A 26,376-nucleotide genomic window follows, 5' to 3' on the forward strand; every position below is an offset into this window, starting at 1 on the left:
AAATGCGTTAAGTCACGTTGGCAAAATGAGGCTATAATTAGTGTCATTCCCTAGGAATGCAGGTCAGTAGTTAAAGCATAATGTTGGTGCTCTCTAGCTGGAGGCCGCTGGGGACTCACTGATGGTCAAACAAAGCCGAGAGTATTCTTCACTGTAGCAAAGGAGTGTGTGCCCTGGAGACCTGCAGTGTGTTTCAGAGGAGGAGGGATGCATGGGAGCATGGAGGCCTGTGCTGGGTGATTCGAAGGGAGGGATCAGCTCCTGTTGGATGCCCTCAGGAGAGAACTGGTCCTAGGACTGCATGTCCTGAAAACTTGTACCTAGGGAGATATACTTGGTAATCAAGCAGCGTCACTTGTTACTGGGAATTGGGGGGATGTTTGGTCATTTTTGTGGGTGCTCTGGCACAGGGCGGTCTTGTTTCCTTCTCATTCTGCCACGGTCCCGGAGTGACATCTTTGGATGTGGGGAGGAGGCGTCATTTATGATTTTGTAAGTAGGGAGCCCCGTGGCCTGGCAGTTGGTGCCGGCTACCAGCTGCCAGCTGCCAGACTATCTTTCTTCCTATTCAATGAATATCCAAGGGTCTGCAGTGGGTGGGAGTGAGCAAGGGTATAAGGTGAGTGGGACCTTGGCAGTGAGGAGAGCCGATGGGGCCAGACAAGTAGGCATTCCCCGGGCAGGGAGGCTGTGCAACGGATCTGCACCGTGTCTGCCTCTATCCTGAGGCTGCAGGCCTAGAACTTGCAAAGTGTGGCCTAGATGCATATCTTCCACTTACTGGTACTCAGAGACGGAGTCCCTTTCTGCTCCCAGCTACCCCTTCATCTGGGTCTTTGAGGCAGGGAGGTGGGGACTGAGACACAGAGAAACAGAAGATGGAGACAGAGAGAGAAGCAGAGATGGAGAGACACAAGGAAAGAGACTCAGAGATAGACAGAGGAAGCATGCCTCCGTGCACTGAGAAACCCAGGACTACAGCAGCCCTGGAGTAAGCACACACAGCTGAGGAGTGCCGTCTGCAGTGAGGCCTCCGGTTTCCCCTCCCCTGGGCTCACAGACAGACAACAGAGCCCTACAGGAGTCTGTATTCCCAGCGACCCTTTTACAGAGGAGGAAGTGCCTTCTGCGGAATCTTTTAGACAGTTTATGGGACAACCAGGTCTGAAATGTGGGTCTCGGAGCATTATGGTTCCAACTCTGAAGACAGGGGCACCTGGGTGGCTCAGTTGGTTAAGCGTTGGGCTTCAGCTCAGGTCATGATCTCAGGGTTCGTGGCTTCGAGCCCCACGTCGGGCTCTGTGCTGACAGCTCAGAGCCTGGAGCCTGCTTCAGATTCTGTGTCTCCCTCTCTCTCTGACCCTTCCCTGCTCGCACTGCCTCTCTCTGTCTCTCAAAAATAAATTTAAAAAACATAAAAAAAATAGAATATAACGACCAACTCTGAAGACAAAGAGAAAAGGCTTTAATTAAGGGTGACCACCCGGGGCCTGTGTTAGTCAGCTCAGACTGCCGTAACAAGCAGCACAGATGGGGCAGCTGACACACAGACATTTGTTTCTCGTGCTTCTGGAGGCTGGATGTCCAAGGTCAGGCTGCTGGCAGATTCAGTTCTTTTTTTTTTAAGCTTATTTATGTTTTGAAAGAGAGAAAGAGTACAGGGGAAGGGCAGGGAAAGAGAGAAAGAAAGAGAATCCCAAGCAGGCTCCACACGGTCAGCTCAGAGCCTGCCTCGGGGGCTCCAACTCACGAACCATGAGATCATGACCTGAACTGAAATCAAGAGTCAGACGTTTAACCGAGTCACCCAGGCGTTCCCGGATTCAGTTCTGGATGAGGGCCTGCTTCCTGGTTTGTCGACAGCTGCCACCTAGCCGGGTCCTCCCACGGCTCTTCTTGGTGCGTCTTGGAAAGAGAGCGCTCTCTGGTGTCTCTTGCTCTTCCTGTGAGAACACTAATCCCGCCATGAGGGCCCCATCTTCATGACTTCATCTAGACCGCCTCAAGGCTCCAACCCCTAAGACCATCCCATTGGGGGTCAGGGCTTGAGCATATGAATTGGGGTGGGGGGCACAAACACGAAGAACCCTCTCTGCCCCTTTTCCCTCTGATTTCCTCACACATCAAGCGCATGCGAGTGCTGAGTCTGGCTTTCTTTGTGCAGGAGAAGCTCCTGACAGAACGGGAAGCCGCCGCCCTGCAGAGCCAGCTGGAGGAGGGCCAGGAGGTGGTGTCCCTCCTACAGGCACAGAGAGCCGAGCTGCAGGCCCAGGTAGGGTGCCACACCCTCGTGTCCACTGCCCGCCTTTGGGCATTCCCACCACACACGTCAGTCAGGTTTTACGACACATTTTATCTAGGTGTCACGCCCATGGAGGAAAGTGTACGAGATCCATCTGAGGGGAATTCTCATGCCTGTGTGTCCAGTGCTCAGAGCCAGAAACAGGCCATCGTGAGTAGCATGACCAGCTGCCCTGCTTTAAGTGAGGGTTTCCCAGGATGCAGGACTTGCATGCCTGGACTCCCCAAGTCCTGGGCAAATGGGGACCATGGGTCACACTATTTCCGGGCCCCTCAGGGGTTCCCCTTGTGCCTGCTTTGAGTCACCCCACCAAGGGTAAGGCTCTCCTGACTCCTGTACAGTCGACCCGTTTTGCCTGCTTTAACTTTATTCTTAAAAATAAGAAGAGGGGCGCCTGAATGGTTCAGTTGGCTAAGCATCGGCTTCGGCTCAGGTCATGATCTCACGGTTTGTGGATTCGAGTCCCACATTGGGCTCTGCTGACAGCTAGCTCAGAGCCTGGAGCCTGCTTCAGATTCTGTGTTTCCCTCTCTCTCTGACCCTCCCCTGCTCGCACTGTCTCTGTCTCTCAAAACAAAAAACAAAAAACAAACCAACAACATAAAAAATTTTAAAAAAATAAGAAGAGATGGACACATATTGGGGTTTTTAACCTCCCATTCTGTGCTTCCTGTTTCTCTTTCCACGACCTAAAATCTCTCCTCTGGAATTTGATTACAGGCCTGGGAGAGGGCAATCATGTCAGTGTCTGCCTTCCTCAGGATTCATTAGTATAAAGTTCCCATTTCGACCCCCCCCTTTTTTTTTGGCAAAGCTTAATTTGAAAACTAAAGTCAGTGGAAGAATGCTCTCTTGTTTCCGTGGCCTTCCTTCTTGGTTAGTGAGCTCCGTGACTCATCCCCTTTACTCCTTCTGGTCTGCTTTCTCTCATTACTGTCCTGTTCTGATGGGAGACATTGGGTTAAAATACTACACCTTCATATCCTGTGCAACTGCATTTCCGAAATCTAAAAAATAAATGGATATTTGTTTTGACAAGGACACCTGAAAGGACAAGAGAACAAAAAGTTTTAAAAATTGGACCATTTTGGAAACCTGGAACATTTATATGTTATATGTTACTCTGTCTCTATCCCTCCAATGTCCGCAAAATCAAAAAAGTTAAAGGCATAACAGGTCTGGTGCTTTCGCAGGTATTTGGTGCCCTCCAGATCTGCCCGGGATCTCATGCGGGGCCCACTGAGTTCTGGAATCTTCCTTTCTGCCCCACCACACACAGTCACTATGCAGCAACTCTCAGGGGCCATTGAAAGCAAACCAGGGTCAGGTGATTGTCTCCCGAGGTGAAAGTCACAGCTCGAGAAATCAAGCACTGCCCTGAAAACCCATCCTTTCATGACAAACCATGGGCTGAGGAGCAGATGCACCATCTTGGTGACTTGGTAATTTGTGGTTTCCCCTGAGGCCCTGGAAGAGCATGAGTGGATGTGTGTACGTGCACGTGTGTGTATGTACATGTGTTTATGAGTGTAGATGTGCATAGGTGCATGTTGTGTACTCTGTGTATATATCTACATTTGTATATGCGTGTATGTGTGTATGTGTATACATACAACTTTGTGTGGATGTATGTGCACACATGTGTGTTTATCTATGTACATGTGTATGTGTGCGCATGTGTGTGTGAATGAGAGATTGGAGAAGTGGATGCAAGCCCACTGGTCCTAGAGACTGGTGTTTTCCAAACCACTGTTTACAACTTATTATTGGGTTGTAAAATGAATTCAGCAGTATTGAGTGGCATTAATGAAGAAATGGACAACACTAGACTAAGAATAAGAAATAACAGAGTGCATGGCATGTAACAGTGGGATTTGTTTTGTGAAGCCTGTATTTTCAATATATGTGTTTGCATATTTAAATATATATGTATTAGTTCAAATGCACACACACACACACATGTTTGTATGATGTGCATGGTTTGTGGTGTTAAATATGGCTCTTGCAGTGGGTGTGGTGACAAAGTTGAATACCCTGCCCTAGAGACCGAGAAACTGAAAGAGCCCAGCTGGTGTGTTAAATTCCAGTTCCGGGGCAAAAAGGTTTCTGTCTCTATGTGCATATATACATTTGTTGGATGTAAAAGTAAGACATTTCATAAAGGATTAACCTAGTTTCTGAGAATGTGAGATCAATCTGTCTGCTTGGCCACCTGTCCCGTCCCCATAGTTGCTGCAGGAAGGCTTATTGGTCTTGCTCTGGGCTTGTTGTGTCTCTAAATCAGGGGTCTTCACTTTTTCTGTGCCCCGCCCCACCCCCCAGCAGTCTGGCAAAGTCTTTGGTCCACTTATATGTTAAAGGCATATGGTAAAAACGAAGTACATATAATTAAAAGGAAACCAATTATATTGAACCAGTTATCAAAATATTACCAAGTCATTTTCTATATAGTAATATAAGTGCTTATATTAAATAAAGCCAGCAGTGGGTCTAATGAAACACACGCTGTATTCATTTTCTCTCGCTGCGGTCAGGAATTGCTACACACGCAGGGGCTTGAAATAGCAGCCCTTTGTCTCACACTTGCCTAAGTTAGGAGGCTGGGTGGGCTTGGTTGGTTTCTCTGGGTCTCACAAGGCTGATGTAAAGGTGTCAGTCAGCCGGTCTCATCTGGAGGCTCTCAGCGGGGAATCTTCCAGTCTCAATCAAGTTGTTGGCAATTCGGTTCTGTGTGCAGGTGGGATTGAGAACCCCATTTCTTTGCTGGCTGTCAGCCAGGAGCTATCCCTTGGCATGTGGCTGCCTCCATCCTCAAATCCAGCATCTGCATGTGGAATCTCTCTCAGTCTCAGAGATCAGAATCTGATCTCTCTGACTTCTGCTTTTAAAGGCTCATATGATCAGGAATAATCTATAATAATCTCCCTATTTTTTTTAAGTCAAATGCTTAAGAGCCTTAATCACCTCTGCAGAGTCCCTTTTGCCAGGTAACATAACATGTTCATAGACATAAAGCTAAGGGGCAAAGGTCACAGGGACCAAAAGTGCCTAATTAGCACTGGTTAAAACCCAGATAAGGAGGGTCCCACCCAAGGGTTTCTGACTCAGTAGTTCTGGGATGTGGCCCAAGAATTTGCATTTCTAGATTTCCAGCTGATGATGCTTCTGGGCTAGGAATCACACTTTGCGAACACTGGCGTAGGGGTGGGCCCCAGGATGGGTCAGAAAGTTCTACATCTGTTCTACCTGAGTCCCTGGCTTGAGCCTTTCACATCCTATTCGGGAGATATTCATGGCTGGCTTTTTGTTGATTTTGAAAGGTTTTCGTGACTGCCCCATGGAGTAGCTAAGCTGAGTGCTCTAAAGGGAGATTTGGTGGCTTAGCTCCTCAGTAGGGCCAATGCTGTGACTAGGAACGGGGGGTGGGGGTGGGGGTGAGGAAAGCACTCCCTGCAGCCTGAGGGCTCCAACCTGGCTGAACCAAGGCCTCTGGTTCTGCCTATGGTTGGAGCATCTGATGCTTCCAGAACCCTCCACAGCATGGTCCTCAGGGTGAGGTCCCTAAACCAGCAACATCAGCATCACCTGGGAACTTGTCAGAAATGCAAATTCACAGGCCCATCCCAGACTTACTGAGTCAGGAACTTTGTGGTGGGGCCCAGCAATCTCTGTTTTAATAAGCCCTCCAGGTGTTTTTGCAGGCTCAAGTTTAAGAACACTAGTCCAGGGGCGCCTGGGTGGCTCAGTCGGTTAAGCATCCGAATTCAGCTCAGGTCATTATCTCACAGTTCCTGGCTGTGAGCCCCGCATTAGGTTCTGTGCTGACAGCTCAGAGCCTGAAGCCTGCTTTGGATTCTGTGTCTCCCTCTCTCTCTGCCCCTCCCCCGCTCATGCCCTATCTCTCTCAAAAATAAATAAACATGAAAAAAAACCAACAAACACTAGTGTGAAGGATGGAAGGAACAACAATCTCAAAGCTGGCAGCCCCTTCTTTGAAGCCGAACAGAGCCCATACATGAGACCACTGGGATGGCACTTCCTAGAGGTGGAAGAAAGGGACAGGCACTTCTGGCTCCCTAAATTTCCTTTCACTGAGAGTTTCTGACACAGGGAAGTGGAAAAAGTCATGTATTACTTGGAAGGAGTGAACCTCCCAGGTATCATTTCTCATTAAAGTTGCCTAGCACCATCTAGTGGTAGATTTGGGGAAGACAGCATGTAATCAAAGGATACTTGATTTCTTGTTTCCTTCTTCAATTGTTTTTCTTTTTTTTAAGATGGAAGTAAATTAGTACACAGCGTTATATTAATTTCATGAGTACAGTGTAATGACTCAACAATTCTATGTGTCAGCACTCATGAAGATACGTGTACTTTTAATCCCCTTTATCTTTTTCCCTATCCCCTCTGCCCCCTCTCCTCTGGTAACCACCAGTTTGATCTCTGTATTTAAGAGTGTTTTCTTGTCTGTTTTTTTCCTTTGTTTGTCCATTTACTTAATTCCTTAAGTTCCACATGTGAGTGAGATCATAGGGTATTTGTCTTTCTCTGATTTATTTCACGTAGCATTATACCCTCTAGGACATCCATGTTGTTGCAAATGGCATGATCTCTTTCTTTTTTATGGCTTGACTGCCTGAGGGGAGACATTGTGTGTATATATATATCACACCTTTTTCATCCATTCATCTACTGAATGGGAGATCTTTGCAAATGACATATCTAATAATGGGTTAATATCCGAAACATATAAAGAGCTTATATAACACCAAAAAGCAACTAATCCAGTTAAACACGGGCAAATGACCTGAATAGATATTTTTCCAAAGAATACATATAGATGACCAATAGACACATGAAGAGATGCTCAACATCACTCATCAGCAGGGAAAGGCAAATCATAGCCACAGTGAGGTATCACCTTACACGTATCAAAGTGGCTAAAATAAAAAACACAAGAAACAACAAGTATTGGTGAGGATGTGGAGAAAAAGGAACCTGTTTCCTTTTTTAAGACCTTGGACCCAAAGGAATCTGGGGGCCTAAGAGGACCGAAGCAGGAGGTCACCCATCCAGATGGGGCTCACTGTGTGGCACTGCCAGGGTCCCACTGAGCCATGCTGTGCAAAGGCAAGCCCCACGGCCGTGCTTGAACGCTGACTCCTTCGTTCAACCGTGGCTGCCAAGCTCCCTGTGAGGTTCGGGGAATACTGATCAGAGCATGATGTAGCTCCTGCCTGCAGCGGCTCACAGACGATCTAAACCGTCCAGGGAAAAACACAGCAGTCACTCTCACTCAAGATGAAGTTCAAGTTGCAGCACGGCCCACTCTTCCACCTGCCTAGCTCTTCAGTCTCCATGTGTCCACTCCCCTCCAAGAAACCCTGGGCTGGGAGTGAGATGCTCTCTCTTCTCTTCTTCTCCTGACCCTCCTTTGGTTTCCGGCACCTGACCCTTTGCTTATCACTTCTTTCTGGAAGCACCTTCTCTTCTTCAGTACCCAGGACTGGCCTTCTCTGACATCTCCCAGCACGTGAGGGCCTGCATGTACTTTGTGATGCCCTGGGCATGTCTCTGTGACCGGGCCACCCCCCACCCCGGGCTGTGGGCTCTCAGGAGGGGCGTCTGTGTCTCATTCTCAGGCAGCCAAGCTGGTGTCAAGGTTGCTCACATCAAAGATGTCTCTTTAGCTCCCTTTAAGGCCGTGAACGTGGAGCTCTTAATATTTTTCTTGAACACCCCTTACCTGATGAGTAGTTTAAATCATTGAGCTGTAAAATCTACATTGACATAGACATAAATCCAGTGTTGTGCAGCCAGTCAGCATGTCACTGGACATGGCAGAGTCTTGGTGACGCAGGCAGAGTTATGCAGAGCACCAGTGCCTGAGGGAAGACACCGTTAGGTCCTGCCTAGAGCCCCCCCCCCCCCCCGGGGCAGGCACCCCTCTGGCACATTTCCATCAGAGGACAGCCATCACCCAGCTGTCACCCACCCACTCCTAACAGCAAAACTGCCAGCTCATAAGATAGGCAACAAATCATACAGGGTTCAAAGGTTATAGGTGACATTCTTCTAGTTTCTGATTTCCCTGTTTGTGACAGTGCTTTGCTGCCCTGTTTACCATTTAGAAGTTTGATGAGTGGATGTGCTCAGGGGCAGAGGGGTCTGTGTGGGCCACCCTGAGTCCCCCCCCCCCCCCCAGGTCTTCAGTGAGGACACACTGGTGATGCTTGCCTTTCGATGTGTAAGACTAGGGGGTTTCCCAAGGGCCTGGTGTGAGTTCGTACGTGCGCATGCGCGTACTGCTCATCTGCAGCTAGGAGGAGGCCGACAGGGAGGCCCGTGGTTTCAGGAAGTGTCTCAGAGCCAGCACAGGTGGCTCTGAACTCTGTATTTATTGGCAAGTCACTTTGCCTGTGTGTCTGTCTCCTAATCTGGAAAGCAGAAGCAGTAGCAGCACCTCCCCCATAAGGTTGTTGTGAGGCTGATGACTTGCTCCAAGGGAGAAGCTGCCAGCAGAAACCATTATTCCCGCCTGGATAGGGGAACCCATACCCAAAGGGGGCCACAGATTTGCCTTACTCGTATCTTTGGTTGTTTTTAGTCTGTTCTGGAACACTTCAAGCATATATAAAAGTGAGAGAACACTAGACCCCATCCTCCAGCACATGGTCCCTCTTACATCACCTCCCCCCCACACCCCCACCGTGTAATTGTGAAGCAATCCCTGACACCAGATCATCTCATCCGGCAATATTTCAACTGTATCGCTAAAGCATAAGGGCTGCTTGTGTAGAATGTGAGGCCATTAACCCACCTTAAAAATTTTTTTTTAAATATTTATTTATTTTTGAAAGAGAGAGACACTCAGAGCACTTGCAGGGGAGGAGCAGAGAGGGAGGGAGACACAGAATCTGAAGCAGGCTCCAGGCTCCGAGCGTTGCTGCTGGGGCCCCAGCATGGTCAGTGACCTCCAGGCTTGTTCTCTGGACTGCTCCGTAGAAAAGGAACATCTGATTCAGGGTTCTTCCATTCCTGGATGGCTTCTTGTCTCTGAGATTTGAGCTTTAAAGAGGGTCTTTTAAATTCCTTATTTCCTGGAAGCATTTCCTAGAGTGTATGAACCGCGGTGTAGGTAAGAAAATGTGGCCACATCAGGAATAGTGGTATGCCTTGGTGTCTGACATGACAGGTAACTGTTTAAAACCTTTTTTTTTTTTTTTTTATGAGGAACAGAAACTCGATCAAACTAGCTTAAGCAGGATAGGGTGTGCTGTGATTTTATTTTGAAATTATTTCAGAGTTCTGAAATGCTGCAAAAATAGTATACCCAGCTCCCCTAAATGTTAGCACCTTGACTACCACAGTGCGATATCAGGAAATTAATGATGATAGCATCCTCGTAAGAGACTTGACAACAATTTCACAAGTACCCCACCAACGTTTTTTTGCTGGTCCTGGATTCTGCTTGTAATTTAGGTGTTGTATCTCCTTAGTCTACCCAATCTGGGATAGTTCTGCCTTTCTTTGTCTTTCATGACCTTGTTGGCCAGTTATTTTGTGGAATGTCCCTCCTTGTGGGCTCCCTGGTGTGTTTTCAGGATTGGGCTGAGGCTGTGCATTTGTGGCTGGAATACACAGAAGTGAGGTGTCCTCAGTGTGTCTCATCGGGGAAGCCTCATGTGGGCGTGTCTTCCTGCTGGTGATATAACTTGGATCCCTTGGTTAAGTAATCACTTGGTTAAGGTGGAGTCTGCCGGGTTTCTCCACTGTGAAGATACTATTTTTCCTCCCAGAGGAGCAAGATATAAAAGGTGGTTGCTGAAATTTGAGAGCAGGATATGGGGCAGGAACTTGGATCTGCGACAGCTGCTTACTCTCTCTCTTTCTTCTCTCTCACAAGTTCTCTCATCTTTATTCGCCTTTCCCCGCAGGCTTCATTTCTCTGCTCCTCTGAAGAATTGCCTTTCTCAGTTTCTCCAGGCATGTTATGAAAGATGGCCACTCCAAAATGGCGGCCCCAAGGTTATATGACCCTGTCACCACCTCTCTGCTATTTCTGAGCTCCTTTTCCAGATTCCACAGGGAGGAAGCACGTGATAGGCCTGCCTGAATGAGGCCCAGCCCTGGTTCTGTGGGTCAGGGTGGGAGAGTGGAGTCACACTGCTGCTGGGACTCCTCTGTGAGTGAGATGGTGTAGGCACCAGACAAGGGGGATGACCTATGCTGGCAGAGACTTCCCAGATTGTGGAGTGTATGTACCCCTTCTTTTCCTGCTTCCCTCCATCCTTCCTTCCCTTCTACCTTCCTTCCTTTCATCCTTCCTTCTTTCTTTTTTTCTTTCCTTCCTTCCTGATGCAATAGATACATTCCTGAAAACCTTTGTAAGCTAAGTGTTCAAAGGTCATCACTTAGAGAACTTCGCTATTCCACATCTGTATATAAAGTGAGGAATCAGGGGCATCTGGGTGGCTCAGCTGGTTAAGTGTCTGACTCTTGATTTTGGTTCAGGTCATGATCTCACGGTTTGTGGGTCTGAGCCCTGCTGTCAGGTTCCACACTGATAGTGTGGACCCTACTTGGGATTCTCTCTATCTCCCTCTCTCTCTGCCCCTCCCCCCACATAAAGAAATAAACTTTAAAAAAAAAAAGGTGAGGAATCAGGTGTCCTAGGAATAATCACCCTCTAGATTTGTCCAATGTGCACATTCAGATGCATGTGAGATACCTTGTGGCAAACATACATGAAGTTGAATTCAGATACGTGTCCAGCCCCCCATGACTCACTGTGTGGGCCGGAGACCAGGAGTGTCACCTGTAGTGTCGTGTGGGCACTGGTTAGAACTGTAGAGCCGCTGGCCTCTCCCAGACCTGCTGAGTCGGGATCTGCAGCTTAACAGCATCCTCCAGTGTTTCAAGTGTGCAGCGAATTTTGGAATATTCTAAGTACAAGTGGCTTTTTGGTTTGGTTTGTTTCATTTTGTTTTGAGGACCAATAAGGCACGGTGAATTCTTTTCTACTGGGGAAAATGAGATTGTAAAAGTCACTACTGCACACATACTAAGCTTGTAAATAAGGACACGTGTCTCTTGGTGCATTGGTGGGAGCTTTTAAAGTGACTGTAGGCCACCTTATATGCTGTCATATTTCTATTTTCCTACCTTACTTTGGACTTGCTTTGTCTTAGTATGTAAGTAGTATTAGCCTGAAGTTATTTTACGTATACACAAGTGCATCCACACACTTTAGCTACGGAAACATATATGTAACTCTACTAGTTAGAAATCAGGAAAAATTAAAGTGACACAGTGATTAAATAAGAACAGGGAGCACCTGTCCCTGACTTAATTACTTCAGCAAAAATAGCATCTTATATATTTAGTATGTGCACTTCTTTCTATTTATCTTTAAAACATTTTTTAATCTTTATTTTTGAGAGAGATAGAGATAGAGTGCAAGTGGGGAAGGGGCAGAGAGAGAGAGAGGGAGACACAGAGTCCCAAGCAGACTCCAAGCTCTGAGCTGTCAGCACAGCCTGACACGGGGCTCAAACTCACAAAAGCTAGTTCATGACCTGAGCCAAAGATGGACGCTCAACTGACTGAGCCACCCAGGCAGCCCTCTTTGTATTTTATCTTTTAGTCAGGTTTATGCTAACTCTGAATACAAGTGATCTAGTATATTTGAATTGTACATTTTATTCCACAGACAGTTTTCTTTTTATTTCCTGGCTTTGTCATCCTGAGACGTCTGTGTCTTGGGGAGAGGCGGGCTGGGTTTCCTTATGGCTGTGTCTTTGCCCACAGACAGCGGCCCTGGAGCAGGCTATTAAAGATGCCCACGAGTGTTACGATGACGAGATTCAGCTCTATAATGAGCAGATCGAAACCCTGCGGAAGGAAATTGAGGAGACCGAGAGGAGCCTGGAGAGGTCTTCCTATGACTGCCGGCAGCTGGTGGTTGCCCAGCAAACCCTGAAGAACGAGCTGGAGCGGTACCACCGGATCCTTGAGAATGAAGGCAACAGGTGTGATCACAGATGGGCACGGCCCAGAGGCTGCGCATCTCTCTCTACATCCTGGCTGCTGGCTTAGTTCCTAGGTCCTCAATGAGTGCTTCCTGGGTGCCAGGCACCATTCCAGGTGGTAGGGACACCTGGTAGGGTAGCAAAGGAGGAATCACAACTCCATGGCCTTGTGGAGCTGGAATGCTAGCTGGGGAGGCAGCTGACGGATGGCTTTGTAACAGATGACAAGTACCATGGAGTAAATTGTGACAGGGGAGAGGGGAGCATGGGGCCATGGTGGGAATGTTTGGAATTTCAAGTAGGATGGTCGCAAAAAGACCCCATGGAGAAGGTTGCTTTTGGCCCCACAGGCCTCTGGGGACATAAATATCTTAGCAGGTGGGATGACCAGGAGTATTTAGTGAGATACTGCAGGTGAGGTGCCTAATACAGTGCCTGGCGCTCAACAAGTGCTAGGAGGTGCTGGTGTTATTATTGCTGCTACTGTCATTGTTTTTGTCACCTGGGCAGGTCAGTAATGTGGCTGTCAATGCACTGGCTGGTCTCGTTCATAGTGGAGCTGTGAGTTAAGCTCCATTAACTTCAGGATCACTGAGAAATTATCGCTATCCCTCTCCCCTACCCCTGTCCCTATCCCTGTCCCCCATCCCCATCCCTATTCCTATCTCCTGTCCCTATCACCTATCCCTGTCTGTATTCCTATCCCTCTCTCTTTCTCTCTCTCTCTCTCTCTCTCTCTCTCCTTCTCTCTCTCTCTCTCTCTCTCTCTCTCTCTATATATATATATATATATATATATATATATATATCATCTGTACCTACACCTACAGCCTCCATCATTACTCTATGTCATTTGGGGGTACTGATACCTACACTTACATCTGCATCTACACCCACATGTATATGTCATCTACATCTATATCATATAATCTGCACCTATACCAACAGCATTTACATTTATACTGACACCTATAACATCTACACTTATACCTATTCCTACATCTACATCATCTCCACCTACCCCTACACTTACATCTATGCCATCTACACATATACCATCTACACCCTCATCTGTATCAACTACATACACATTTATAACCACACCTCCATCAACATCCTCTCCATCCATCTACAACTATGCCTCCATCTACATCATCTACATCCACATCTATATCTACACCTCTATCTACATCATCTGCTTTCACATCTATGTCACCTACATCCACATCTACATCATCTACATCCACAGCTATAGCTACACCTCCATCTCCGTCATCTTCATCCACATCTACATCACCTACATACACATCTCCATCATCTACATCCACATCTGCAACTATACCTCGATCTCCATCACCTACATCCACATCTCCATCACCTACATCCACATCTCCATCATCTTCATCCACATCTACACCTCCATCTGCATCATCTACATCCATCCACATCTATACCTTTATCTGCATCATCTACATTCATATCTACAACTATTCCTATATCTACAGTATCTACATCTTCATACTTCATCTTCACCTGCATCATCTAGATCTGTGTCATCTTCATGTGTGTGCACCCTTACACCTGCACTATATCAAGTCCATGCTCACCTGTGTTGTGTACATGTGTGTCTATCCAGATCTGGATCTGCATTATTTATACCTATACCTACATCATCTATATCTTTGTCCATGACCATGTCCATGTTCATAGATATCAGAGAGCAGATTGGAGACTCGTAGAAGTTACCTCATAGAAGGACTCTCACTTTATTAAGTTGTGATTCTTTAATTAGGTCTTACTGATTTGGGGGGTTTAGATGAATTAAAAGAGAAGCATCCAGAATTGCCCCACCAGGAGTAGTTCCTTCTTTGTCTCTAGGTGCTCTGTCTTGGCTGTGAATGCTCCAATGTTTAGCAAAGAAAGCAAGATTTTCTTTTTCTTTCTCAAGTTATGGTCAGTGGATTATTGCATATTCCTAAATTATATTTATGTCATAGTGAACGCTTTATGCACACATGGAAATACATCTTGAACTGGCATTTAAGTGACTGTGTGAAGATTTTTGTTTTGAAGGCAAGGCTTCTCAAACGGATCATCAGATAGCCCTTTCATTGGTTTGCTTAAAACTTTGAACTTTGTTGTAATTTCAAGTTGATAGAAACATTGTAAGCGCAGAGCAAGGGACGTTTGGACACTCTTTTCTCAGACTCACCACATGTTTACATTTTGTCTCAAATGTGTAATCAATTTTTTCTCTACTTACAAAGGATATTATTTTTTAAAAAAGAGTTGGAGATACCACATCCTGGTTGCCCTAAATAATTCCACTTGGGCTCACTACCTTTTTATTAAAAAAAGCAAAACCAAAAACTCTGTTCAGCAGAGAAGTGGCGTTTTTTAGATTATAAGCAATCCCCGTTTTACAATTCCCCTGTAAGCGTCTTTCACAGTGTATGATTTGAACTCGAAGAAATCTTTCACATCTTTATCTGGTGTATAAGTATGTATATGTTTCATGAATATTGTGTTTTAGAGAAAGATTTTCTCATTTTTGCTCACTCTTAATTTTTGCTCACATTAATCTCCCACCATCTGTTTGGTTTGATGAATTCAAGATGGCGACCATCCTCTTTCTGGTTCTCTCTCCAGGCTGAGCTCCGCCTTCATTGAAACTCCTGTTACCCTATTCACTCCAAGCCATGGAACCTCTCTTAGCTCTCGGCTTGGTGGGAAAGGTAATGCTTCCTGACCCTGGCTTCTGCTGTTTTCTATCATGGAAGATTGGGGGAAAAAATCAAACAGCTCTCTTCCTGAACTTGACATTTATGCTTCCTTCTGATCCATTTGGAAATTAGATGCTTTTATGTGAGGTCTTCTCTCCCTTTCTGATTCACTCCCACAGGTACCGAGTGACTGAGTTAGAAAGTTTACAAGGACAAAAATCAGTCTGTGGGATAGGCCACTTTGGGAATGTCATCCTTGAACTTGAAGCATTAAACTGGGGGGAGATATAATTCAATATTCACTTTAGCAAAGGAAATGAGTTATGCTGTAGAAAAGTGCAATGTCTGGAGCAGAGTCAATGCTCAATTATCCCTCATTTCTCTTAAGCAGAACTAGCTTGGTTGGCAAGCATGGCCTCTGTCTTCAACGTTTGGTCCTTTGGGGATGGTTTCATGCACCCGAGAGATGTTACCTCACAGCTAAATCTCCCTAGTGCTGAACAAACACAGTGTTGTAGGAGAAAAGAAGAGGGTGCTGCCGATTTCTCATACCATAGTGCCTTCAAATCCGTGTCCCTCAGAGAGCTTAGAGGGGTTTGTGGAAATGGGTTTTAGAGTCAGAACATGTTGGAAGGGGGCCATGTGCCAGGGCTGGCTCTAGGAGCTTGTGGCCACACACAGGGCCCTGTACACAAGGGTCCCCACACTTGGCATAGTGCTCAGCTGTCACTGTCTTGAAATTGTATTTTTTGTGTATTAAAAAAAATTTTTTTTATCTTGAGAGGTGGTGGGGGCAGGTGCACATGCGTGGGAGAGGGAGAGAGAGAATCCCAAGCAGTCTCCACAGTTAGTGCAGAGCCTGACACGGGGCTTGAATTCACAAACCACAAGATCATGACCTGAGCTAAAATCAAGAGTCAGGTGCTCAATTGACTGAGACACCCAGGTGCCCCACTGTCTTGAACTCCTTAGTGATTTTCAACAGGGGCCCTGCCTTTTCCTCTTGTACTGGGTCCTGCAATTCTGTAGCAGTTGCTGCAAGCCCTCCCTTCCCCCACACCTGCCCCCAGCAGGCCATCTTTGACATCTCCCTTTGCACCTTTCTTCCTCCCTTATGGCTTCATGGCTCATTTCAGCTCTCTGAGTCAACCGGTGCTAGATGCCTTTGCATTGTCTGTCAGTCCTCTGGTTCATGGAGGGAGGGGATGGAGAAGACCTTCGAGATGAAACCTGCATGCTAGTTAGGTTGAAAAGCCTCATAGACGAGGCAAGGCAAGATTGTGTATATTTTCTTAAACTTCCAGTTTTTCCTTTTAGCTGGTGTGAAGAAATAAAGACAGCCTTGGGAACAGGGGATTCCTGTCATTTCTGAATATAGTACCTCACTTCCTCCCTTGCCCAGGAGGAAAGGGATGCTGCTCAAGGAGCATTTGTATCTATTTAGCTTGGGATGCATGTGGAGCAAGGGAGATTGATTCCCCTGCCTGAAGCCATTCAGAACACACTGGAGGCCCAGTCAGCTCTGCTGTCTCTCCTTTGGAGAAGTCCAGGGCGAGGGTGACTCTGTAGAATGAGTTGCATCGACCAGCCTCTAGATCTGAATATTCTTCATGAGCTCAGTGGGGGCTTGGGTGGGGACTCCCAGTGTATTGCGGTAGAATGTCTCAGGAAGTTGCATCCAGTGGGGTGGGAACTGTGAGTGTCAGAACAGGAAGTACCTTCCCTCCTCTCTGCAAGCCCAGATGGGTCAAGTGACTTGTCAAGAGTCACCCAGCTGGTTGCAGAGCTGGGACCTTCATGGAGGCCATGAACGCTACTGGTCAGATCCAGGCATCTTTCCCTGTTATTTTTGCCCCATGTATGGTAAACTCTACCCCTGTGCTAGGCCTTGGTCTCCAAAACAGCATATTTTTCAACAAATACATTTTCTTCTTCTTTCATTGACAAATTTGACTTGTGACCCTGGCCCCCCCCTTTTTTTTTAGATCTCACTAGGGCTGTGCAGGATATAACAACAGCAAAACCAAGACAGAAAGGTCTCCCCAAGAACATTCCAAGGAAAAAGGAGATTATAGCTAAAGACAAAGCTGATGAGAGTCTGGAAGACATACCACTGAAAGGTCCAGAAGACACAAAGCTGGTGCAGGTGGTGCCCAAAGAAGGCGAATGTAAGCTTGAATCAGGAGGTGAAGAAGCAAGTCTCCCAACCCCAGAAGGGGCTCTGGAGGACGTGCCAGATGGAGGGCAGATAAGCAAAGCCTTTGGGAAACTGTTCAAGATGGTCAAGGACAAAGTGAAAAGCCCCAAGGATGCCGAGCCTCCAGCTGACCTCTACACCAAAGGGCGGTACGTGCTGGTGTCTGGGGATGCCAGTTACGTGGACCCTGAGTTCTGTTCCTCCTCCATCCCAGCCAAAGGTGGAGTGGTTATCTCCATTGAGGATGACTCTCTACATCGCGACAGCCCTGTGGAGCCCTCTCCTGAGCAGCCCGGGCCCCCTCTGGAGAATGGACAGGGTGATCTTCAGGAGAAGGAAGACGGAAAGCCACCCAGCCAGTATCCTGCCGACAAGAAGGATGACACTCATGCTGAAGAACCGAAAGGGCCTGCAGAGAAACATGATGACCAGAAGGAGGAGGAGGACGAGTCCAGGAGGCCCTCTCCTGTGATCCCACTTGGTCCGGAGCGACCGTCTACACCTCAGTCTCAAAGGCCTGAGGTTGGTCAAGGTGGATCTGGGGAGCATGGGGCTAAGAGCAGTGACCAACAGGAGAGAAGTCCGCCCAGGACTTTGGCGTATGAGAAGGTGGAAGTGATGGAATCCATTGAGAAGTTTTCCACGGAGAGCATCCAGACATATGAAGAAACAGCTGTCATTGTGGAGACCGTGATTGGGAAGACAAAGGCAAACAAGAAGAAATCAGGAGAAAAGAGCTCTTAAAATGCCTGGGCTCAGTGGGAAACAATGTCTTTGGGGCCACTGTAGGGGAACTGCCTTGATATTTTAGAACAGATGACAAAAGAGTGAAGGTTCTTTGTTTGGATTAGACCATAGTTGGCCCTCCTGACGTTGCCAATGAAGCCTTAATTAAAAAGTTTTCTTTGCTTGCACATCCTTTGTCTAATTAACAGGGGCCTTGGGAGTGTAGGTGGGGCAGCCATGCTAGGGACAAAGATGCCCTGGTCAGGGGCCATCAAACCCTGCTCCTTTAAGGAAAGAGACATGCCCTTCATCATGGGTCATGGAGAGACTCATTAGAGTCAGAGAGTGCCTGGACCTCACACAGAAACATGCTAGTTGATGCATGGGTGCCTTTTTATTGCATTTCAAGCACAAACACCTGTTCACACAGAGGAGTGTTTTGTTAGAGGTACATGGTGAAAGTGTCTTAGTTTGGGTTCGCTGAGAAGCTGATCTTGAAGCAGAGATCTGAATGTAGTGTCCTTGGGGGTGTGATCCCAGGAAGCACCGGGGGGGCGGTGCAAAAGGGAGCCAGGGATGGCAAGGCAGCCAACAGTGAGCACTGTGGGTACTTGTAGCTCAGTTGCCCCAAGGGATTCTGGGAGATGGAGTAGAACACACACACGCCCCAGAGCTATCCCGCCCAAATGAGGAGGGAGCTGGAATATCCATCCACCAAATCCTGTCTGCCATTGGGGAGGGCTGCTCCCAGGCCACTAACTTCAGGGGCAAGAAAACCCTCAGGCACAGAAATACAGGTGCAGGCATTTGGACATCCAACATGGAAATACGTGGGTCATGAGGATCTAATTGGGGCACCAATGCCATCTACCACAGCATATGTCCCCAATTTCCTTTTGTCTGGGTACTGAAAATGTTCTTACTCAAAAATTGCAATCCTAGGTCAGGTTTCAAAAAGCAAAATCAAATGTCACTGTGTAGTTCCTTGTGTAGGATTTGGTTAACTGACTGGTCCAACAAGCACTTCTGAGAATATACCATGTGGCAGACAGCATGCTGTGCTGATAGGGGAGAATTTTCAGGTTCATCAATGATCTCAATTACCATAGTAGAGTGTACCATAATATACATGTGTCTGCATGCCCTCTTGCAGACATACACATGCACATGTGCATACAGATGCTTTCTGTGTCACATCCTAGGAAATGAACAAATTACTTCAAACTAGAATCTTTAAAAAATTTTTTTAATATTTACTTATTTTTGAGAGAGAGAGAGAGACAGAGAGACAGAATATGAATCAGGGAGGGGCAGAGAGAGAGGGAGACAGAGAATCCGAAACAGCTCCAGGCTCTGAGCTATCGGCACAGAGCCCCATGCAGGGCTTGAACTCATGAACTGTGAGATCATGACCTGAGCCGAAATTGGATGCTTAACCAACAGAGCCACCCAGGTGCCCCACTTCAAACTAGAGTCTTTACAAAAACCCTATGTTGCGTCTAGTCATCTGTTTTTCTACTACCAGTCCAAATGTTTTTTTTCACTTCTACCAGTTGAGAAGCTGTTCCTGCTCTATGTAGATGCTCATATGGGCACCGAGTAAATGTGCTTACATGGATTACTGCATCTGCCTAAACAAAAGTATCTGGCAAGACAGCGACATGTTATTAGATAAAATTGATGGAGTCATCAATTACATTCTATTATTTCTTTGTTATGAATAATGGAAAGAATACTTAATAGTCACCTTTCCTTTCTACTTAGGGCATTAAAAAAATCTTGTTCTGAATTCATTTGAGGTTTTGACTTCAAGAAAGAAATATGCTTTTGTTGTTCTTTCTAAGAGATGAATGGAAGGGCCCACTCTATTGCACACTTTTGAAATATTTATAATTTAAAAGCTTAAGAGAATGATGGAAATCATTAGCTGGAGCCCAGAATGTACTAGGAATTTGGATCAGTGTCTATATTATATTCAACATCGCAGCCACTGAAGACTTTATCTCTTCCCTATGAAGTCTTTTTACTGTGTGGACTGCATGTTCAGTTCATATTCTTATTTTCAAAGGCAGGGGTGTCACTTTGGAAAGAAATGTTATTTTTATATTCAGTCTATCATCAAAAATGGATTGGGGGTCTGTTCTGGACCATGCATGGTTCTGGGCACTAGGGAGATAGCAGAGAAGAACCAGATGTGGTCGTGCTCTCACAGACATGACATTTTGGCAAGGGGAGCAAGGAAATGCACATCCAAGCATACTAAGAGAAAATTAGTCCAACAACACTAGGAAGGGAACCAACAGGTAACATGTAAGAGTGACCATGGGTCTACTTTGGATTGGATGGTCAAGTAAAAACCCCATGAATGAAGTGACATGTGACCTGAACGACAGTGTGGGTCAGTCATGTACAGAGCTGAGGGAGGAGCATTCAGCCAGAAGAATTGCAAGTGCAAAGGCCCTGGGGCAGGAATGGACTTAGTCTGTTCAAGGAGGAGAAATAAAGGGGGAATATAGAGGGACAATGGAGGAAGTGAAATCAAGGAAATCAAGGAGGGAGGCAGGAACCAAGAAAACACTATTTCCTGGCTGCCTCGCCTCAACTTCAGGTTGGGCTCACCATGTGGAATGTGGGACTGCTTACAATGGACACTTTTGGGGTATAGTTGGGCTAGTCCTCAGTCCTCCAGAACCCTGCTTGCTCTTTTCTTGCCTCCTTCTCTCCACTTTCCTTGCTTAGTTCTGTTTTCCCCAAGGAGCTGCAGAATGGGTTCATTGCCTAACTTTCCCTCTCTCTGAGGTCTCTGAAAACAAGCACTATGATTTTATAAAAAGCATTTCTTGTCAATAAACATGGGGGCTCAAAACAGGCTTCCCTATAGCATTGGTGACTGGCGCACCAGGGAGTCTCAGCCTCCTCTTCCCTGACTCGGCCTCAGGTCCAGGACCAAGAGTCTCCCCAAGCTGCCTTGTCCATAAAGAAGCTGCTCACCTCTCCCATTTGCCAAGTGTTTGAGTCAGTGACCAGTAACCGCTGTGGTGGGAGCCGCTATGGGTGTTGATCCCCCAGATTCCCTGACCCTCGCTGTTCTGGTTCATGCCTACATCCCCATGCTTCTCATGCCAAGCATTTGTGACTCTGCCTTAGGGGTTCCTGTGGCCATGGGAGTGTGCTCGGTCCACATACCCAGCAGGTTGGGAACACTGAGGCGTTGGTGCTCCTGGGAGCAGCCCTCCATCAGGATGGACAGGACCTCATACATAAATACCCCAGCTCCCTCTCCCCTCCATTAGGATAACTCTGAGGTGTCCTACACTCTCCCTGGGGGGGGGGGTCTGATCCCCAGATGCCCACAAAGAAACCCATTCACCCATATGCCTGGATCCGTCTCCTTTCATCCCTGCCTTACTTTCCAGTCCCTGTATATAGATGCTCCTTTCCAATAAATGACCTCAGCTCCTTGTTTCAGACTTGGCTTTTGGGAAAGCCCAACCTAAGATGGATGGTTGGCACATACCCAGCAACAACCCCCACTCCTCAGGTGGCAGCCCCAACTTTGTGGGTTTTCTTTTAATGTTTGTTTATTTTTGAAAGAGAGAGAGGGACAGAGATGGGGAGAGAGAGAGAGAGACTGTGAGTGGGGAATGGGCAGAATGAGAGGGAGACATAGAATCCTCAAAGGCTCCAGGCTCTGAGCTGTCAGCACAGAGGCCCACAGGGGACTCGAACTCATGGACGTTGAGATCATAGCCTGAGCCAAAGTCAGATGCTTAAGCGACTGAGCAACCCAGGCGCCCCTCAACCCTGCTGCTTTAGCATGAAAACATGCTAACATACAATAGAAAAGTGAACAGGAATGGCTGCTTTCTTTTTTTTTAACTTAAAAAGAAATTCTTTCAGAGAGAGAGAATGTGTGTGCAAGCAGGGGAGAGGGGCAGAGAGAGAGAGAGGAAAATCTTAAGCAGAATCCATATTTGGCTCCCACAACTGTGAGATCATGACGTGAGCTGAAATCAAAAATGCTCAACGAACTGAGCTACCCGGGTGCCCCCTGACTGTTTTCAGTGAAAGCCTACTTTATAAACAGAAAGCTACTTTGTGTCCCAGGGTTTGCTGATCCGTGACATAGGGCATGCTCCAACAGGGTCTAATACAAAATCAATTTACATATCAGAAGACATTTCTTTCCTTTTTGAGAGAGAGCATGAGTGAGGAAGGGGCAGAGAAAGAGGGAGGGAGACAGAGAATATCATGAAGGCTCCACACTGTCACTGTAGAGCCTGAGGCAGGGCTTGAGCTTTCCTGGCACGGGGCTTGAACTTACAAACTGAGATCATGACCTGAGCTGAAGTCAGATGCCTAACCAACTGAGCCACCAAGGTGCCCCAGAAGACATTTCTAACCTGGCATCTCTACTTGCTTCTTCCTTACCCTTTCATGTTGGAAAGTTCCATTTAGGTCTCTCCTCTTGACTTAAAGCTTATATTATAAAAAGAGATCTTCAAGCTTCCATTATAACCTAGCTTCCCTATAATTTTTGTATCATAGGTTTGTCCTTGGGATGTTGCTGGTGAACAAAGTCACTTCAAAACTCATATGACATTTGATACATTGATGATAAAGGACATCCTTCAGATATCTTGATAGTACAAATGCTTGCCTTCAACTTCTCATGCTTGGATAAAAGCAAATAAATGCCACAAAAAAAAGCCATGCTGACTTCTGTTTTATTCAGACAAATACGGGTTTTGAGCTGAGGTGTATATTCTCTCATGAGATATATCCCTGGTCAGCAACTCTGCTGTGCTGGTACCCTCACTAGTCACACCTGCCCCTTCACCTGCATTCTTGTATCCTTCCTATTGCGAGTTTATTAGGTGGCTTATCTGTCACCTGTGGTCAGTCAGTGGCTCCAGAGAAAACGACAAGTTGCAACGTCTGCCTTCTGTCCAGCTGGGAGTAGCCTGTAAAGTGTCTTCTTGGGTGCAGACGGACATCTTTGAAGGCACCGTGGGTTGGGTCACTCACACTGGGATGGGGAGAGCAGTTGGCCTGAGGCCTCCATGGTGGAAATCAGTGTCATTTAACATCAAACCAAAGGAATTCCCGGACTCATTTGGCCGTGGTGGCATTTAAAAATCTGTGGGCTGAAATTTCCAATCACCGCCACCCTGCCCCAAACCGTGCAGCGTGAAACATTCGGAGTTTCAATATGAAGGCTTCATCTCTTTGGGCCAAGCACATTTCTCACGACCAATTCATTCCATCCCCAGGTTCAAAACAGCAAGACTCTTCTTTTTTAAAAAAATTAAAAAAAAATGTTTTATTTATTTTTGAGAGAGAGAGACAGACAGACAGCATGAGCAGGGTAGGGTCAGAGAGAGAGGGAGACACAGAATCTGAAGACAGGCTCCAGGCTCTGAGCTGTCAGCACAGAGCATGACGCGGGAGTCAAATCCATGAACCGCGAGATCATGACCTGAGCTGAAGCCGGGCTCTCAACCGACTGAGCCACCCAGGAGCCCCAAAACAGTGAGACTCTTCTAACAGAAAATTGAAGCTGGCAGGCTGGCTGGGAGCTTGCCTCAGGTTAAACTTCGATTCCTGGTTCCTTATAAATCCAAAAGCAAATTCAGCTGGTGTGGTTTTGAACCCAAGGGAAGGGTCTCTTGGCAACTAAATACCTAAGAGACTAGTGGAAGAATTCAAGAATGACTTGATTAATTTGCAGTGCAAAGAAGTGATCTTTTCCCCTAGAGCTCCAGGTGCTGGTCTCCCTTGTACTGGTAACCCACCTTCCCCCTCCCCGTGCTGTCAATGTCCTTGGGAAGCCACATAAGGCTCAGGAGGCTGTGGGTGGGCTTGGAATCTGACCATTGGCAAGGGGATGGTGCTGTCTGGGGATGGCTTTCTGTGCAGTGGGCTCTGTCCTTAACAGACTGAGCTCTTCAGAGACTAGAATTCTCCTTTATATCAGCCTGTGTGTTTCCCTATTCCTAACACCTCTAGATCCTGTCTGCCAACTTTTGTTTTCCTGACTGTCCATTTCCTTAAACACCCACATGGAGAGTGCTGGCCCTTCCCCCATCTTTTGTGTTGACCCCTTCTTTGGAGACAGAGAACCACCCAGCTGGCTACAACTAAATCATCTTCCATGGTGCTGATGTACTTCAAACTCAGAGTTTTTAGAACCCCTTCTCCCTTACAACCATGGTCTTTAATCTTGGTATTTTGTTTTTTAGAAATTTCTATCAAATTAAACTCTTTGCATCCAAGAACTTACTCTGGCTATGACAGCACGAGTTCCCCTAATTAAGTGTTTCTCTCTCTAAATCTAAAATGCTTAGGGGCACCTGGGTGGTACAGTCAGTTAAGCATCTGACTGGCTCAGGTCATGATCTTGCAGTTTGTAGGTTTGAGCCCTGCGTCGGGCTCTTGTTGACGGACAGCTCAGAGCCTGAAAACTGCTTCAGATTCTGTGTCTCCATCTCTCTACCCCCTCCCCACTTATGCTCTGTCTCTCTTCCTCTCTCAAAAATAAAAATTAAAAAAAATTTTTTTTAAATAAAATACTTAGCTATGTTCCCAAAGGTTTTATAGTATATGGTTTTCATGGCAATGAAAGGTATTGATCACCTGAAAACCACTCTTAACTAATTTATAAGTGATAAAACAATGACAGTACAGTAATAACACAATATGAATGATTAATTTTAACTTAATCTTTTGGAAATCAATTTTGGGACTTAAGTATTGAAAACCAGTGTCTTAGTTTGCCACAGCCTCAGACTTTGAACCTTATGTTTTTCAATGGCTGGTTTTGGTCATAGCCTCTCTTAAGATTTTACTCATTGGGTTTGACACATATTCTATCATAGGAGAAGATTAAACACTGTTTTTTAAATGAACCATGATAAACAAAAAATTAACATTTTATTAATAACTATTAAGATTGCTGGAATAGGGGTGCCTGGGTGGCTCAGTCGGTTAAGTGTCTGACATCGGCTCAGGTCATGATCTCACAGTCAGTGGGTTCAAGCCCCACGTCGGGCTCTGTGCTGACAGCTCAGAGCCTGGAGCCTGCTTCAGATTCTGTGTCTCCCTCTCTCTCTGCCCCTCCTCAGCTCACTCTCTGTCTCTCAAAATAAAGGCATAAAAAAAGATTGCTAGAATAGCGTGTGGTTACGTGGGTTACAGCTACTTTATAATGCTGTTCATGGCTATCCATGAACATGAAGAGTGGTTTGCTATGTAACTCAGTACTTACTATATTTTAAGAGAATGTCAAGCTCTATCTGTCGTGGAGGCTCTTATGCTCACCAAGTATTTCACTAATTGTCCTACATTTCCCAATTGCATTGCATTTAGGCAGGGTCACTGACCAGTGCTGGCCAATACATAGTAGCTCAAATGGCATATGGTAAAACCGTGGATTGAGAGTAACTTGTTCTGTGAGTGTTCTGCAAGACAGGCAAACATTTCTAATAAATTTTAACTTGATACATGAGCAATGTCTTGCAATACGAGTAGTATGTGACACTGAATGTCACATGATAACAACCGAGCCAATGGTTCTTGAAATTCACTTTTGATGTACAAGTGTTTTAGACCACAAGCATATTTCCAGAATGAATGATGCTCGCAAACCGAGGTTTTAATGTATATACACACACACACACACACACACACACACACACATATATATATCTATATCTATCTCCTTCAGGCTGAACACAGAAGAGTGGGGTGTCCTCCATGGGTTATCTTCTGTGTAGTGATTCAGCAGTCTTGTGTTCTGATCACAACCCATAAGGCTGAAGATGAAAGCAGCTTGACTCCCTCAGTCAGTGGCCTTGGGGAGCCACCTGGACCCTCTGAAGAATTAGTGTGCGTGCGATGCCCTCGCTGTGTTAAGCCACCGACATTTTGGGGCTGTTACCACAGCATAACCAGTCTAGCTTGATAAACACATCCTAAAAGACTCTTTCTGAAAGATTTTTGACCATGACCCACAATTAGAAATATTTTAGCTTGTGAGCCAAGACATGCATACGCGCGCACACACACACACACACACACACACACACCTCCCCAAAGCGGATATTTTAAGAAATACTTACTAATATGCATGATCTATTCCATTCTATTCCAGTTTCTCTTCTATTTTATTCTATTCCGAAATGTTGGTCTTGACTCTAAATTTTTTTACAACCTAATGGGAGGTAACCTGGGTTTGAAAAATGCTGTATATTGTAGTTTGTATGTGATTTATTTGCTAATTATGAGTCTCTCAGGCAAATTTATGAAAGCAGCTTTTTAGCACTCTCTGGCAACTTTTTATTATTTGCTCCTAGAACAGATGAAAGTGTTCTTTTGTAATATATTTCACATTTCACA

The 26,376-nt window shown here is 46.2% G+C and overlaps 1 protein-coding gene across 4 annotated transcripts in view; it reads left to right on the forward strand.

The window, feature by feature from the left end:
- The window catches only part of BFSP1 (beaded filament structural protein 1), a 73,264-nt gene extending 55,097 nt beyond the window's left edge, over positions 1–18,167 (forward strand). For all 4 annotated transcript variants that reach the window (XM_029916002.1, XM_029915999.1, XM_029916000.1 and 1 more), the window contains 4 exons: positions 2,165–2,272; positions 12,113–12,333; positions 14,983–15,068; positions 17,042–18,167. In XM_029916002.1, coding sequence (XP_029771862.1) covers positions 2,165–2,272; positions 12,113–12,333; positions 14,983–15,068; positions 17,042–17,997 — 1,371 coding nt within the window. In that variant the 3' untranslated portion in view covers positions 17,998–18,167. The remainder of the gene's footprint in view (positions 1–2,164; positions 2,273–12,112; positions 12,334–14,982; positions 15,069–17,041) is intronic.
- The last annotated feature ends 8,209 nt before the right edge of the window (positions 18,168–26,376 follow it).

The sequence above is a fragment of the Suricata suricatta genome, chromosome 12, assembly GCF_006229205.1.
Source record: "Suricata suricatta isolate VVHF042 chromosome 12, meerkat_22Aug2017_6uvM2_HiC, whole genome shotgun sequence".
Lineage (NCBI taxonomy): Eukaryota > Metazoa > Chordata > Mammalia > Carnivora > Herpestidae > Suricata > Suricata suricatta.